The 16789-nt window shown below is 37.3% G+C and overlaps 1 protein-coding gene across 2 annotated transcripts in view; it reads left to right on the top strand.

The window, feature by feature from the left end:
• ADCY1 (adenylate cyclase 1) overlaps nucleotides 1–16789 on the top strand; it is a 406316-nt gene that overhangs the window by 176160 nt on the left and 213367 nt on the right. For both annotated transcript variants that reach the window (XM_089532497.1, XM_089532496.1), the window contains exon 4: nucleotides 660–771. In XM_089532497.1, coding sequence (XP_089388623.1) covers nucleotides 660–771 — 112 coding nt within the window. The remainder of the gene's footprint in view (nucleotides 1–659; nucleotides 772–16789) is intronic.

The raw sequence follows: 16789 nt of genomic DNA, 5'->3' as shown, positions 1-16789 counted from the left end.
TCAATCACAGTTTATTTGTTGAGATTGGGTTTTTTCCCCTTTTGTGTGTGTGCCTTAAGGTTTTTTCAAGCAAAGGAATGTTCTTTAAACATCTGCCAAATTTCCTTTTGTCACCCCCTTCTTCTTTTCTGTGAGAATTTGAATGGCAGAGCATGATGTAAAGGGGAGAAGGTCTGAAAGTATCCACCACCACCACCTACACACAAAATGCTCCCTCCTTTTGTTCTCTTTTGTCTTTCAAAGCAAAGCTGTGGGCAAAGATGGGGGGACATTACCCTAACAAAGGAAATAGCCTCTGGTAAAAGCCAGTATGAATGGTAGCTTTTCTTACATAAAATACCCAAATCCTGACCATCAAATTGTCAGTTGAAAGTCTCTTCACTTCATTTGGAAATGATTAAAAATAAAAATTCTTACTCATTCATCAAGAAGTGCTCAGAATTTCTTCTTTTTAAAATGCTTTCTAAATTTTCGAATAATAGAAATTTCTACTGTTTTTCTAATTTTGACGAATATTCTTTACATCACTAGATGTAACCTTAATTGCAAACTAATTTGAATATCTAAAATCCAATTCTGAGTGTTCCTTTAATGTAAACCTTCTGGGCTATGAAGACCTTTCAATTACTTACATCGTGTCTTTTTTCTTCTCTTTACAGCATACTGTTTGCAGATATTGTTGGTTTTACCAGCTTGGCATCCCAATGTACAGCTCAAGAACTAGTGAAGCTTTTGAATGAACTCTTTGGGAAGTTTGATGAATTAGCAACTGTAAGCATTTTCTGCCTTTTAAATTTAATTTACATTTAATTTAAATTGATTTGTGAATTATTATCCATTGTGGTCATGGGGGAAGGATTATGTAAAGCTGAGATACGAAAAAGACTAGTTGCTAATCCTTTTGCTATTGTGAACTACATAAATCATCACACATTCCTAAAGCTTCTATTAAATGAATGATTATATCAACTTTAAGCTATCGTGGGAGATGTAAAAATTAAATTGTAAGAAACAGAAACCAGAGACTGCATGTAAAAATAATTCAATGTCATCTCTTTTATGGTCTGTTTAGTATGTTTACACAATGCAGTAACTTAAATAATGTTTTAAAATAATGCATAAAAGTATAGTATTTTATATATTCTGTGGGTACTAGAAAGAACATAGAAGATCACTACAGTGATGAGCAGATTTGCCTAGTCCTGCTTTGTTATTATATTCTACTCTGTTTTTCTTTCATGAAGAAAGGCAAACATTGTACTGTTGATCAAAAGTCTTGTGTGTGCATGCACGCATGTGCACACTCAGACATTATTCACTACATATTTTCTTCCTGTAGGCTACATCTGCACTGCAGAAATAACCTTATTTGACACTACTTTAATTGTCATGGCTCAATACTATGGCATTCTGAGAACTGTAGTTTGTGATGGCATCAGAGCACCAGTGTGGATTTCTGCATTGTGTAAGTGCTTATAGGAAAATCAAAGGTAGGGGCGAGAAGGACAGATTTAATGTGGAAAGAGAAGAAACAGAAGGAGAGAAATTGTGGCAAACATAAACTAAAGACAGCATGAGATTTTGTGGACAGTCATCTGATAAATCTTTTGGAAGATTAACACAATTAGAGGAAAAAACACACTCCCCTCAGGAATCCGAAATGCTGAGAAACAAAACAAAACAAAACAAAACAAAACAAAACAAAAAAACCAGCCCCTCTTACAGGATTTAAAAACTCCCAAGCTCCAATGGGGCAGGAAGGGAAAGAGGAACAGAAATTAAGCGGAAACAAATATACTGTGTGGAAATGAAGAAAAGATTCATGCAAGTTATGAAAGAGGAAATGATAAAAATTTGTAGAACTCAAACAAATGTTGGAGAGAGAGAGAAAATATGAAAAAGGAGAGGGGGAAAGAGAGGGAAGATCTGATCAAGGCAATAGAGAAAGAGAGAGAAATTATGACAAATAAATTTAAACAACAAATGGAACTTGAAAGGAAAAGTTCAGATGAAAAATATATGAATATGCAAAAAATATTCAAAAAATTCAAAAGAACGTTCAAACATTACCATTGGACAACAAACCACACAAAACTACTGAAGAAACACATCAGAGGGAAATTCAAGGAAATAAAAATAAGCTTACTGAGATGGATAGGAGGCTTATATACTTGTAGGATTATCAGAGAAGATCAAATTTTGTTGTCAAAACATGCCAGAAGCTGGAGAAGGAGATAGGAGAGTTGATTTGAAAACTGAAAAATTAAGATGACCACAACAAATCTGCCCAACCCTAAACTGGACTGAACCTGATTTGGAATGTGTTCATTGTATTGCATCGGGGAGTTTAGCAGACACTAATCCTCTTTTGCATTAGCCCCCCCAGACTGAGGCCTACCATCTGCAACAGAACAATACACATGCAAATCACTCCTGCATTCCCAGGCTCACACAGTATATATATATACCCAACTTTTTCCAGACAAGCATTCTCTGAAGATGCCAGCCGCAGATGCTGGCGAAACATCAGGAAGAAACTTGTCTAGAACATGGCCACATAGCCCAGAAAACCCACAAAAAACTATTTCCAATATCTATTTACTTCTGACAGAATCCAAGGATTCTAACAGTCTGCCCCCCCCCCAAAAAAATCACCCTATTAACAAATAAAACATATCAGTAAACATTAAACATGTAGAAATGTAAAGATTAATCACATGGTAGAGCAGGTTTCTTTGGATATTTTTTGATGGGATTTAGCTACCAGCTGAGGGGCATTAACATCATGGTGATGGACCCATTCATCATGGTCTTGTGAAAAGTGTTTCCAACTAATCAAATATTGTATTTAACCCCTATGAACTCAAGAGTCTAAAATTTTGGCGACTTCAAAATGTTGTTCTCCCTCAATCATCATGGGCAGGGGTGGATGGTAATCAGTTTTTCAGCACAAGGTTTTCCAGTCTGGTTTTAGCAGGCTGAAGTGGAAAACAGGATGTAAATGTCTATAAGACTTAGGTCAGTGATGGCAAACCTCTCGCACGCGTGCCAGAGGTGGCTCTCAGAGCACCTCTCTGTGGGCACATGTGCCGTCGCCCCAGCACAGAGTTTGCCAGAGTTTGTTATTAGAAAGCCAGAGGGACATGGCACTTTGCAATAAATAAGTAGCTTTTGGGTTGCAGTTTGGGCACTCGGCCTCGAAAAGGTTCACCATCACTGACTTAGGTAAATCAAGTTCAACAGTTACATCATTTATCAATCTCTTGACCTCAAAAGGCCCAATATATTTTGGTCCCAATTTTTTAGAATGATGGCGAGTTTTTAAGTGCTTTGTACACAAGTTCACTTTGTCTCCAGGTTTAATATCCCACCCTTCACATCTCTTTGATACCCAACCATGAAATAACGAGACCAGACACGTAAATTGGATGAATAAAGGGCCATTTATTTGACCTATAATCTATTTAGAGCTAAGCACTTGAACTTTAACCTTAACTTCAAACTCTGAGCAAATTGATTAAAATGAAAAGCCTGGTGCCAGTCCAGCTGAAGCCAGGTGTCAGTCCTAGACTTCCTCTTCAGCCTTCCCTTTGGGCACAAACACCGAACCCCGATGTAAATCCGATGATTCGGATTGCATCCTCAGTCCAGTCCTAGGAAGGTACTCTCCCCCAAACCCCCACGAATTTGTAAGGTTAAGCAAAACCCCCATGTCTACCCTAAAGGCAGGTTCTCTCACAACTCCACACCCCTTAATACGTTAAGCTCATCAAGAGCCTAACCTTTCACCACAAAGGGGTGCCAATGGTGCATACCAAACAGTTCTTTAACCCCACATGGGCCAGTGAAACCTATTTAACAGCCACCCAAAGCCAATCACCAGTCCCGGCACACAATCTGGGGTAGGCAAAAAACCCCGGGAAAAGGGGAGAAAATTCCTACCCGGCCCTGAAGTTCATACTGCATTTAGGGTGGGAGGGTGGGCTGCTTCATGGAAAAGAGGCAGGATGGGGGGTGCACTGTCCTTATATACTGACTCCGCCTCCCATCAGATGCCTCAGCTTAGTCCAATGGATCTTGCTGATATTGAAAATTCTGGTCTCTATCATGGAAGGTATCAAAGCCCCACCCTCCCTCAAGTCTCTGCCAATCGTCCTGGTGTGACTTTTGTCAGCAAAATGTTTGTATTCCTTTTTGGCAGCTTCTAAGGCTGTAACAATCTTAGGCCACCCCTCCTTGATTTTAGCAATCCATTGCGACACCGAAACATGATCAGAGGGTTGCTTCTCTTTTGCATCGCTGCCTTCACTTCGTGTTGTCTGACTTCAGCCTCTCTGGCAAGTCATATCCACTCTATTGCTGTAGGGGGAGTTGTCTCACATCAGGGCCCAGCGTAGTACTTTGGGCTGGAACCCATCTTTGAAGTATTGGATCTTCATCCCTTCAGAAAACTCTGGCAGTTGAGCAACCAAGTTCCTAAATTGAGCAGCATACTCTGATATCGATATGGCCCCCTGATCCAGGGTCTTTAAAGTGGCCCGTGCTCGATCAGCCCTGAAAAAGTCTTCAAACCGGGCCCTTGAGGCAATCATGAAGTCCTACAGACTTTGCAATTCTGGTGCGTTGCAGTCAAACAACTGCACCAAGCAGAAGGCTGCTTCTCCCTGGAGATGCTTAGCAACACAACTTACCTTGGCTACATTAAACGTGTCCCCCCACTCCTGCATGTGTCCACTTACCTGGGACAAAAAGTATGGCAACACCTGAGCGTCCCCATTATACCAAACTCCTAGTTTTTCGGCTTGTGGATCCTGTGTGTGGTCAGTTGGCGGTCTCGCAGGTTGGGATGCGGCTGCTCTACCTGTCCTGGTGCCGGGGGAGCCATCGTGCCCACTGCAACCCTGCCAGCCATGGCCCTGCCAGCTCCTCCACTGGTCCTGATGGGCTGGCTCCTTAGGATGTCCATGATCTCCACCAAGGTGTTGTGGACTCCTTTCATCTGTTCCTGCATTTGTAGAACTTGACCTTCCAGATCTAGGTCCTCCGTAAGGCCCAACCTGAGGGGGTGAGACATCCCAGAGTCCCAAGCTGTCCACCGCGTGGCTCGCCTTCTCTCTCTGGTTCGAAAGGGTCCTGTGGGATTCATGGACCACACGTCTCCCCCTGTTGCTGTGGGAGCGGAGGCCGCTGGCCGTCAGGCCTCTTCAGAGGGTACTTTGGCTCCAATTTACCCATCCGTGTCCACTCCCAAGTTCTCCATTTCAGTGTTGAGTTGTTGGGTGTCCTCCGAGAACTTTTGCTCCTTCATCACCGCAGAGGTGTCAGAACAGTCAGTTGGCTCTTGGATCAATCAACCAGTCAGGTTTGATGCAAAACAAACAGCACTTTATTGATGATTTCCAAGACAGTACTTGTAACTCATTCAGCTTTTAAGCTGAGACTCCCCATCTCCAGCAATTACAATATATAAAATCCCCAGCAACTCCATCTCCAACAGACCTTTCCCTCTTTTTCCATCTACAAATCTCCCTCACTTCCCCCTTTTTTATACTTAACTAACAGCTTCTAACACCACATTCTACTGTACTGACACTCCAGGCCTCTTGCAACAAATAACAAAGTATCAGTATCTGCCCTCCCCGTAAGCCTATCCAGTCTATAGCTAAACCAAATATTTTCAGCCTACAACTCTTATTTCTCTTAACCCATTATTCCCAACCTTTACAATACCTATTTACTTCTGATAGAATCCAAGGATTCTAACAGGAATTCTATCAAGGAGGCAATAATTATGTGGATAAAATAGAGAAGTATGTGGAAGAAAATTACTGGAACAACCTATTAAGAAGGTAGAGATAAAGGAGATAATTTAAAAAAATGAAAAATGGAAGAGCTTCAGGAATGGATGGATTGGGACCAGAATAGTATCAAGTTTTTGGAAAGATGTTAATCCCAAAATTGTTAGAATTATATAATGGCATAATACACAGGGACAAGATACAGGCATCATGGTGCCAATCATTAGTAAATTTATTATCAAAGGTAGATAAAGATTTAACTAATCCAGGATCATTAATAAAACAAAATGTGAAAATTTTATCAGCCATTATGGCAAATAAATTTACAGTGCTTTATAAATAAAGGTTAATAATAATAATAATAATAATAATAATAATAATAATAATAATAAATGCATGAATATAGGAAAGGATCCATGTGGATTTGTGAAAGGAAGACAAATGTTGAGCCCGGCAGTAAGAGTATTGGATAAAATACATGTAATAGGGGGGGAAATAAGAGCAGGGATCTTGGCATTGATATATTTAAAGTGTTGGATTGTGTGAAATGGCCAACATTAGAAATAATTATGAAAAGATTTGGAATGGGGCATAAAGTAAGGGGATTAACAGATCAACTATATTCAGTCAATTCAGCAATAGTAATGGTAAATGATGAGGCAACAAATGAAATAAAGGTGATAAAAGTTACTAGACAAGGATGCCCATTATCACCAATATTATTCACAATGGTGAAAGAGATAGAGATAGTGAATGTTATAAGAAAAGACAATAGCTTAGAAGGAACAGGATTGAAAACAAAACATAAAATTAGCCTATTTGATGATGACACATTGTTAACTATTAAAGATTTAATTGATAGATTGGGGAAAATAAACGCTCATTGAAATGTATTTGGCGAGATGACAGGGTTACAGATCAATTGGAATAAATCAGAAATGATGTTTTTTAATTATACAAAAGAAGAGGAATATGAATTTGTAAGGCAAAGATGTTTAGTGATATGGCTAAAAAGTAGTATAATATATTTAGGAATAACTATAACTAAAGATTTAAAGGAAATGGAAGAAAAGAATTTGACACTAATAAGGAAAGAAGTGGAGAAAAAATTAGTAGATTATAATAATATTCAATTATCGTGGTTTAGAAGAATAGCATTAATCAAGATGAAAATAGTATCAAAGATATTTTTATTTAGAATGCTACCATTGAAAGTGTCAGAAACTGAACTGAATAAGTGGCAACAAATATTGAATAAATATTGTAATGGAGGAAAATGAAACAGACTAAACAAACAACATAGGTATAAATCACAAAAAGAGGAAGGGTTGGGCCTTCCCAGTATAAGAGGATATTATGACCCTAACCAATTGAGAGATGTTATAGAAGGTATCTTAGGAGGAGGAGACATAGAATGGTTAGAGTTAAATATAGATGAAGTAGATATGAGATTATGGAATACATTTTTAGGAAATTGACCAGGACAGAAATTAAGATAATTGGAAACTCATTTATGAAAAAAACATATTAGAAATATTGAGTAATATAAAAAAGAACTGATGACAGCAGATTCTTTTTAAAAAATTTTTATTAGTTTAAAAACAATATACCAACATATATAAATATATAAACATACAAAGCAAACATACAATATTCCATACACACATGTTCATAATAAATCCCCTATGAAGAGTTCTTATCACTTTTCTCCCTCCCTAATTCAACCTATATCCCTCCATTAAATCTTCCTAATTTCCATCCTACTTACACTAACTTTCTACCCCACTAAATTCTTTCCTAATATTGTAACCTTCTATCCGACTCTTCTCTAATCTATCTTCCACATTCTGCACAAACTATCACCTAACACATACATACTGATTTCCTTCCTACAAGTCTACAGTTTATTCTTGTTCAATCTTGTCTTTCTAGTATCTACAATCGTAAGCCGTGGATCCTTCTTCCCTTTGTTATAGTTAACTTATTTAAGCATTCATTATAATTACTTAACTTTCTCTTTATTTACAAATTCAATACTGCAACTTTACCCCATCTTTGCTCCAAGAACTTGCTAACTTCTGACCAATCCTCCTTTATCTGTTTCTTAGATCTATCTCTCATAGCTTGAGTTAATCTTGTTAGGAAATGACATGTATGTGACCACAAGATAGAGATGTAAGCTAAGTATTGTAAACAGTTAAGTTCCAGTGGCAGTTAACAGTTGACACATGCATTATGGAATGTTGATGCTGTCAGGTTCTTCTGAGAGAGAGTGTCAGTTATGACAATTGGTGTTTGAGTAACTGCCTCTCTCGTTTTGTTGTTGTTGTTGTTGTTGTGGTTGTGGTTGTTCGGTTGGCAAAGTAACTTTAATTATTAAAGCCCTCGTGTAGAGTGAAAGCTTGAAGTGCTCTTGTCATTATTTCTCAAGCCGGGAGCTCAAGGCTGTTTGCAGTGGTGAAGGAATATTTTCCTTCTTGGCCTGAATACCTTTGCAGACATCTCTTAAAATTCCTTCTCCCTGGTGTCCTGTCGATGTGGTTCAACTCTGCAGGTGGTCATGGTGGACACAGCGCGTCTTTCTATGCCCCAACAAAGGTTAGGGGCCCAGGACCTGCTTGGACAATGCTAAAGAAGCTGTGGGAGATCTAGTTTTGCAATTGGTGAGCTGTGTTTGGATTACTAGAGGGCTGAAGAGAAAAGTCCTGAAGAGGAGTGAGTTAAGTGCTGTCTGCTCATGGACTCTGTCGTTACCAGTTTGTTTTGGGAAGTTTATTCTTGTTTGGCAGCCTGCCCAGACTGTTATCAGTATTGGAGTGTTTGTTTGCAGCTGTTTAAGTTGCAGACTCAGTGCAAACATGGAAGCGGCCGTCAAGTTTGAGAAACTGTCCAAGAAGAATTATGCTTCATGGAAAATTTATATGCAAGCTTTACTGGTAAAGCAGGACTTATGGGACTATGTAAAGAAACAGCCAGATCCTACTGATGAAGCTGGTGATGAAAAAGCTAGAGCAACAATTATTTTAGCTATAGAGCCAAGCCAGCTAAATCATATTAGAAATAAGAGGTCAGCATTTGAAGTTTGGAAAGCTCTTGAGGCTGTTAACCAACTAGCTGGAGCCTTGTCTAAAATGTTGTGCAGCAGAAGGCTATATTGTTGTAAACAACAACAAGGCAAATCTGTGATTATACACTTAAAAAGGATGCAAAAAAACTTTGCAGAGTGCAGCGAGCGTGGCATCCAGATTGAGGAAACCCAGAAGGCCCATATACTACTTAGTAGTTTAAGCAGTGACTGGGAGTTTTTGATGTACAATCTCCAGGAAGTAGCCGAAGCTGATTTAACTGTGGACCTTATGGCATCCAGAATACTGGAAAAAGTACAGATGAGAGACTCTGAGGAGAGCTTCAAGGGTGTGACTAGCTGGAGGCGACAACAAACCAACCTACCTATGTCCTTGCCCGAGGAGGGGAGTGCTGCTGTCTGCAGGATACGGAGATGTTTTTCCTGTGGGGAGACCGGACATTTGATGAAGAACTGTCCGAAAGTCTCTGCAGAAAAGAAAGGACAAAACTCACAAAAGAAAAGGAAAGATAAGCCTCTCAGTGGGAGGGGGTTTGCTACTGCTGTGGAAAGAGTTGTAAGTGAGAAGGAAGACCAGTCTGTTTGGATTTTGGACAGTGGGTGTTCTCACCACATGACCCCTAATAGGGAAAAACTACAGCACCCTAAGTCAGCACCAGTGGACACTGTGGTATTTGCAAATGGTGAATCTGACTGTGTAGAGGTACAAGGGTCTGTATTAATCCCAGGTTTAAAAAAGGTATTGCATAATGTTTTGTGTGCACCAAAGTTGCAAAATAACCTTGTAAGTGTGGCATCTCTTACTGATGATGGATATGAAATCCTTTTCAGAAAAAATGAGGGGATTATATCCCAGGAAGGAGCAATGTGTGGTAAAGCCTTAAAGAAAAATCACACTTACCACACTTACCACAAGTGCAGTGTGGGAAAGTAACAAACAAATCACTGCATGATGAGTGTGCTCTTTACTTCCATAGAGTTATGGGTCACATAAGCTTTAAGGGTTTGAAAAATCTAGAAAAGATTTGTCCAGAGTTAAGAGTAGAGGGCTGTAATAGTTACCTTGACTGTGCTGTGTGCAAAAAGGTCAAAGTCAAGGCTTACCCCATGGCGAAGGTGAGTAAATCCATTACCCAGAGGCCTTTTCAGGTGGTACATGCAGACTTATCAGGGCCACATCAAGTAAAGAGTTTAGGGGGATGCAAGTTTACCCTACTAATTGTAGACAGGCATACCCGATTTACATTTGTGACGATGCTTAAAACCAAAGTGAGGCTGCTGACATGATCAAAAGATGGGTTAATTCTGTTGAAAGGGAGTTTCCCTACAAGGTTGGCACTATTGTGACAGACAGAGGTGGTGTGAGAATTGAGAACCTCAGGCTAATGATCCACAACCAACTTAATGTAAAACAAGAAAGTTTATTGTAAGATGCACAGCAGAAGTAACCACAAGCACGTCTTTGCAGAATCTGAAGGCACAAGGAAAAGTTCCCACTTTAAAACCCCACCCAGGAATCAATCACCATGGCAACCAGCCACCTTACAGTTCAAGAACCATTACAGTTTATCCCACATTCCAAACCCCTTAGCAGGGCCCCATCACCAAGCCAAACCTCACCCTTAATATTCAACCTTCTATTCCCAACCCCCAACACTATACAATATTTCAACACACAGAACTATCTAGATCAATATATATCTTAAACATAAAACAGTGATCATATATGAGCTGAATACATGAAGTGAATATTATATAACTGGATATGTCTAATATTATACTTGATCTTAACTGGTTCTGATAGTCTGCCTCCCTAAAGCTCTAGTTCTCCCCCTTTGGCTTGTCTGGATGAGCATTATGGAACTCTTGAATCAACTTGTCAGCACTCACATGTTTACCATTTACCCACTCAGGCATGTCAATTGGGAAATGTTTCCACTGTACCAAATATTCTAATTGGCCCCGGTTTAATCTAGAGTCCAATATTTTTATGATTTCAAAGTGCTCCTCTCCACCAATCAGCAAAGGCAGGGGCTCTGTCTCCTCTGTACTCCATTTACTTGTTGAACCAGCTGGCTTTAGTAAGCTAAAATGGAACACAGGGTGGATATGTTTATAAATCTTTGGCAACTCTAACTCAGCCGTTACTTCTGTGAGTAGTCTCTTAACCACAAATGGTCCAACAAATTTGGGGCCCAACCTTTTACTTGGCACTCTGCACTTCAGATTTTTGGTGGACAAGAACACCTTATCTCCCACCTTAATGTCCCAACTAGGTTTTCTTTCTTTCTTTTTTTTTTTAAGATAGATCTTACAGTATAAATGCATTCATAAAGAAATAAAGTAGCAAACTAAGAAACTTGTACATATTCTTATATTCCTCTTTCCCCTCCCCCCTAGTACCACCTTGTATCTTATACTATACTATATTTCTTCTTAAACAACATTATTGGACTATATGTAATAATATTTTACACATATATCTTTTCTACAGTCCTTGTCTTCCGGTCTTACCTCCCACTATTCAATCAATTCGGATTACTCATTTTACGGCTCTTCTATATACATTCCTCGTTTCATATGTCCGTTTATCCGGCTTCATCTCTCCACAATGTTTTCCCAAGCTTTTTGCTTACTTATTACAGACTATGTGTTAGATCTCTATTATCAAATATTATCTTGCTCTTTTCTTCTGTTTATTATCAGAGTTGTCCTCACCCTATACTTCTTTTATTTTCTTTATTTTCTTTTCGTTTTTCCCTTGCCCAGTTTACTCCTTGAAACCGATATTTCAATATATACACAAAAAAAAAAATACAAGCTTATTGATCTTTCAAGTATTTGACAACCATCTTTTTTCACAAAACTTTAACAGTGGTTTCCACGTTTTTTCAATACTGCTTTCATAATCATCTTCATCTCTTAATCTCATTGTAATCATATCCATCTCAATTACGTCTACAGCCTTTATTAGCCATTCATCAACCTCAATATTCCCCTGCTTCTTCCAATTTTGCCGTCGTGATAAGATATAATACTGGTTTTAAGTATTTCCTTATTTCCTTATCTTCAATTATGTTCAAGAGGTAGGTTTCTGGTGTTAATATAACCTTTATATGATATATTTCTCTTATAGCTTTATATACTTCCCACCAAAACTTTTTAATTATGGGGCACGTCCACCACATGTGAAACAGGGACCCGTATTCCTTTTTACATCTCCAACACATTATCTCATTCGTATTATATATTTTCGCTATTCTTGCCGGTGGGAGGTACCATCTGTGTAACATCTTAATAAAATTCTCTCTTATATCAATACATACTGTAAAATCCAGATCCTTCCCCCACGCTCTTTCCCAATTTTCCAATTTTATGTTTCTTTCAATATTTCTTGCCCATTCAACCATGTTTGTTTTAATCACTTCTTCTTCAAGCTCTATCTTTAGACATAATTTATATAGTTCTGAGATAAGCCCCCTATTATCCTTATCACTCTTTAATATTATTGTATCCAATTCCGTTCTTTCCCTTGATATTCCTGTGCATCTCATGTCCTCGTTAAATTTCTCCCAGAGTTGTCTGTATGTAAACCACCCTAAGTTTATGTCCTCCTGTTCTAGTTGTTCCTTACTTTTCATAACAATCTTCCCATTTCGGTTTTTCGTTAATTCCTCATACCTCAACCATCCCTTTCCTCCTAATTCGCTTCTTTTCATGAAGGCTTCATGCGGTGAGGTCCATATTGGTAATTGCCTGTATAATTTTCCTTTATATTTTGCCCAAATTTTTAGTAATGTTCTTCTAATTATGTGGTCATTAAAAATTCTATTTTGCTTTAATTTGCCATAACATAAGTATGCATGCCATCCGAATTCAATGTTAAATCCCTCTAGATTTAACAAGTCTTCATTTTTGAGTTTAATCCATTCTAATATCCATTCCAAACAGTTTGCGTGAAAGTATAATTTTAGATCAGGTACAGCCAATCCACCCCTCTCTCTCGAATCAATCATATTCTTCCATTTTATCCTCGATTTTCTTCCACTCCAAATAAATTTTTGAATATCCTTTTTCCATTGATTGAAAATTTTTTCGCTTAGTATAATGGGTAAATTCTGGAAATAAAACATCAGTTTTGGTAATACATTCATCTTAATTAATGAAATTTTCCCCATTAGTGACAATTTTAGTTTGGACCAACTTACAAGTTTCGTTCTAATCTGTTGCCATGTTTTTTTATAGTTATTGTCAAAGAGTTCCAAATTTCTACTAGTCAATTCAATGCCTAAGTACTTTATCTTTTTCTGTATTTGTATGTTAGTCTCTTCTTGAAGTTTCTTCTTTTTCTTTTCCTCCATATTTAGTACTAACATAGCCGATTTGCTTTTATTCAGCTTTAAACCCGCCCACCTTCCATATTGTTCAATGATTTCTAATACTTTCGGTATGTTCATTAATGGCTCTTCTACAACTAAGGCGATATCATCTGCATATGCCAAGATCTTAATTTCATTTCCTTTTATTCGCATACCTCTTATTTGATTATCCGCCCTTATTTTCTTGCATAAAATCTCCAAGCATGTGATAAAAAGGAGGGGGGAAAGGGGACATCCTTGTCTCGTGCCCTTTTCAATTTTAAATTCCTCTGTTTTACTTCCATTTATTATTATTTTTGCTCTTTGATCCTTGTATATTTGTTTTATCCATGAAAAAATATTCTTTCCCCAATCTAATTTTTTAAAAAGTTCTAATAGAAATGTCCAATTTAGATTATCAAAAGCCTTTTCGGCGTCTACAAACAGAATCGTCGCTTCTTTCCCTGGATTTTTTTCGTAGAATTCAATCAAGTTAATAATTGTTCTCATATGTTGTTTTGTATGTCTTTTTGGGAGAAATCCACATTGATTTTGATGTATCCAATTTCTGAGTATGTTTTTGATTCGTTCCGCTATTATACTTGCAAAAATCTTATAGTCGCAATTTAACAAGGATATCGGCCTATAATTTTGTTTATTTGTCTTATCCTTGTCTTCTTTCGGGATTAACACTATGTTAGTCTCCTTCCAGGTATCTGGGACTCCCTCCTCTGATATCTTGTTTAGCGTTTTTTGAAGAAGATCCTCTAAATCTTGACTAAAGGTTTTGTAAAACCCGGCTGTGAAGCTGTCTGGGCCGGGCGATTTCCCATTTTTCATTCTATTAATTGCTTGTTTAATTTCAGTCTTAGTTATATTATTATCTAACTGTTTTCTCATTTCTTCCGTTATATTTAATTTTTCAATATCTTCCAGGTATGTCTGAATCTTTTTCTCTATCTCTTTACCTTCTGGTTGCTTTTTATATAACTGTTGAAAATATTTCAAAAAAATTCTTTTAATTTCTTTTTGCTCTGTATATGTCCCATGATCTTCTTTTATTTCACATATCATACTTTTTTCCTTTTTCTTTCTTACTTTCTTAGCCAAATATCTGCCTATTTTATTCCCATATTCAAAATGTCTCTGTTTTAAGAATTTCATATTCTTACTTATTTCTTCATTAGATTTACTATCCAATTGTTTTTTCAAGATTGTCAGTCTTTTCGTCAACTTTTTATTTTCACCCTTAAATTCCATCAATTCTTTCTCAAGTTCTTGGATCTTTTCTGATATTGCGATGATTTCATTTTTCTTCTCTCTTTTCTTTTCTGAGCTTTTCTTTATTATAAATCCTCTTATCACCGCCTTCATCGCATCCCATATTACCTTTGTCTTCATATTTGGGTCTAGGTTCTCTTTTAAGTACAATTTAATCTGCTCTCTAATCTGATTCTTAATTCCTTCATCTTTTAATAAATTCTCATCCAGTTTCCACGCAAATTCCATCCTTCTTTGTTTCAGTTCTAATATAATTTGGTTATGGTCCGACATCTTGTTAATCCTTATTTTGACATCTTTTATCTCGTGAATTACCTTTTTCGATATGAAAAACATATCTATTCTCGAGGCCGAGTGATGTGGGTTTGAGTAAAATGTGTAGTCCTTTAAATTTTGAAATTTATATCTCCAGGGATCAATTAAAGAAAAGTGCTCTTGTAGCTCAAAAAAATTATTGGGGAGTTTCCCTTGTTGGTCTTGAATTTTCTTTTTAGATTGCCTGTCTAATTTAGGTTCCAAAACGCCATTCCAATCTCCCATATATATATGTTGATCAAAGTTCTCCAGATTTTCTAATTGTCTGAGCAGTTTCTTGTAAAATTTTCCTTTATTTTGTAGTGGTCCATAAACATTCAATATCAGAGTCTTCTTTCCATTCCATTCAATTTCAATTCCAATGTATCTTCCATTTTCATCATTTATCTTTTCCTTGGCCGGGATATTATTTTTCACGTAAATGGCAACTCCGTTTTTCTTTTTCTTGTCTGCACTTATAAACGTTTGTCCCAATTTAGGATTTCTGATGTATTTAACATCTTGTATTCTTATCCTGGTTTCTTGAATACTAATAATATCGAATTTTTCCTTTTCTAGTTCATGAAAAATCTTTTTCCTCTTAAATTTTGAGTTTATTCCCTTCACATTCCATGAAAGGAACTTCATTGTGTTTCACTTATTCTCTGTTATTCTATACCTCCGCTCCTCCTTCTTCTTCTCCTTCTTCTTCATCCTCTCTCTCTTCTTCTTCTCTTTGCCTTTCTTCCTCTAGCGCCGCTCTAATGATTTCCAGTTCAAGTTCTTTATCTATAACTCCTCCAACCGCTCCTTTTTCTTCGTCATGTAATTCTTTTTCTTCTGTTACTCCCGTATGTTCACTTTTCTCTCCTGACGTTGGTCTCTCTTTGGCGCTTTCTTCTAGTTTTGATCTTTCTTTTTCTTTCCTTTCTCTGTCTCTTGGTTCCTCATCCTTAAACCATCTGTTATAGAAGATTCTTGCTTTTTCCAGAGTGTCTATCTTCACTTGCTTTTGTCTCCATGTAAATGATATCCCTTCCAAGGGTTCCCATTTATACCTAATTGATCTCTCTTGTAACATTCTTGTTAGCAGTGTGTAGTCTCTTCTTCTTCTCAGCATCTCCGCGGGGACATCTTTAAAGATTTTGATCTCTATTCCATCTATATTTACTCTTTTTCGATAACTTTCCTGTATAATCTTGTCCTTTACTCTTTCCCGTATAAAATATACAACAATGTCCCTGGGTAAATTTCGATTCCTCGCTGCCGTTGAATTTATTCGAAAGATTTTGTCCACCTCCGCGTCCACATAATCTGTTGAAGCTTCTAGTAGTTCCGCCAGGACTGGGATAATTTTGTCATACAAATTTTCATTGTACTGTTCCTTTACTCCACGAATTTTTATACATTTTTTTCTCTCTTTAACTTCTTTCAATCTTTGTTGGTTTACTTCCTGTTTTTGTACATGTTCTAAGTCTTTAGTAATTTTTTCAACCTTTTCCATCCTTACTTCTAACTCTCCCATTCTTCTATTCATTGTCCTTATATCTGCCATCATTCCTTTCATTGTGTCCTTCAAGTCATCAATATCTCTCTTAAAATCTCTTCTTAATTCATCCCTTGAATCCTTTATCTCTTGTTTTATGTTCATCTCAATTCTTTGTATTGCTTCCAGTACTTTAAAATTCGGATCTGGTGTTTTCAATTCAATTGATGCCCTTCTTACTACTGTTTGTTTTTGTTCTCCTTGTCCTTGCGCCTTTTTTTCTCTTTCCCTCTCCCTTGCTGCCATTTCTCTTGTTGTCACCATTGATGTTGTATAAACTTTACTCATGTCTTTTCTTTCCTCTCTCCTTCAAACACACTATCTCAATTCCGCAAATCACTACTAAATCTCAATTTAGCTACTAGATCAGGGCAGTTAATCTCAAACTGGGTTTATTTTAATTATTAATTATTAACCTAGTACAATT

The sequence above is a fragment of the Sceloporus occidentalis genome, unplaced genomic scaffold (assembly GCF_023333645.1).
Source record: "Sceloporus occidentalis isolate IW3139 unplaced genomic scaffold, rSceOcc1.0.p SCAF_7, whole genome shotgun sequence".
Lineage (NCBI taxonomy): Eukaryota > Metazoa > Chordata > Lepidosauria > Squamata > Phrynosomatidae > Sceloporus > Sceloporus occidentalis.
The sequence above is the reverse complement of the archived record's forward strand: the minus strand, read 5'-3'. Positions and strand labels throughout refer to the sequence as shown.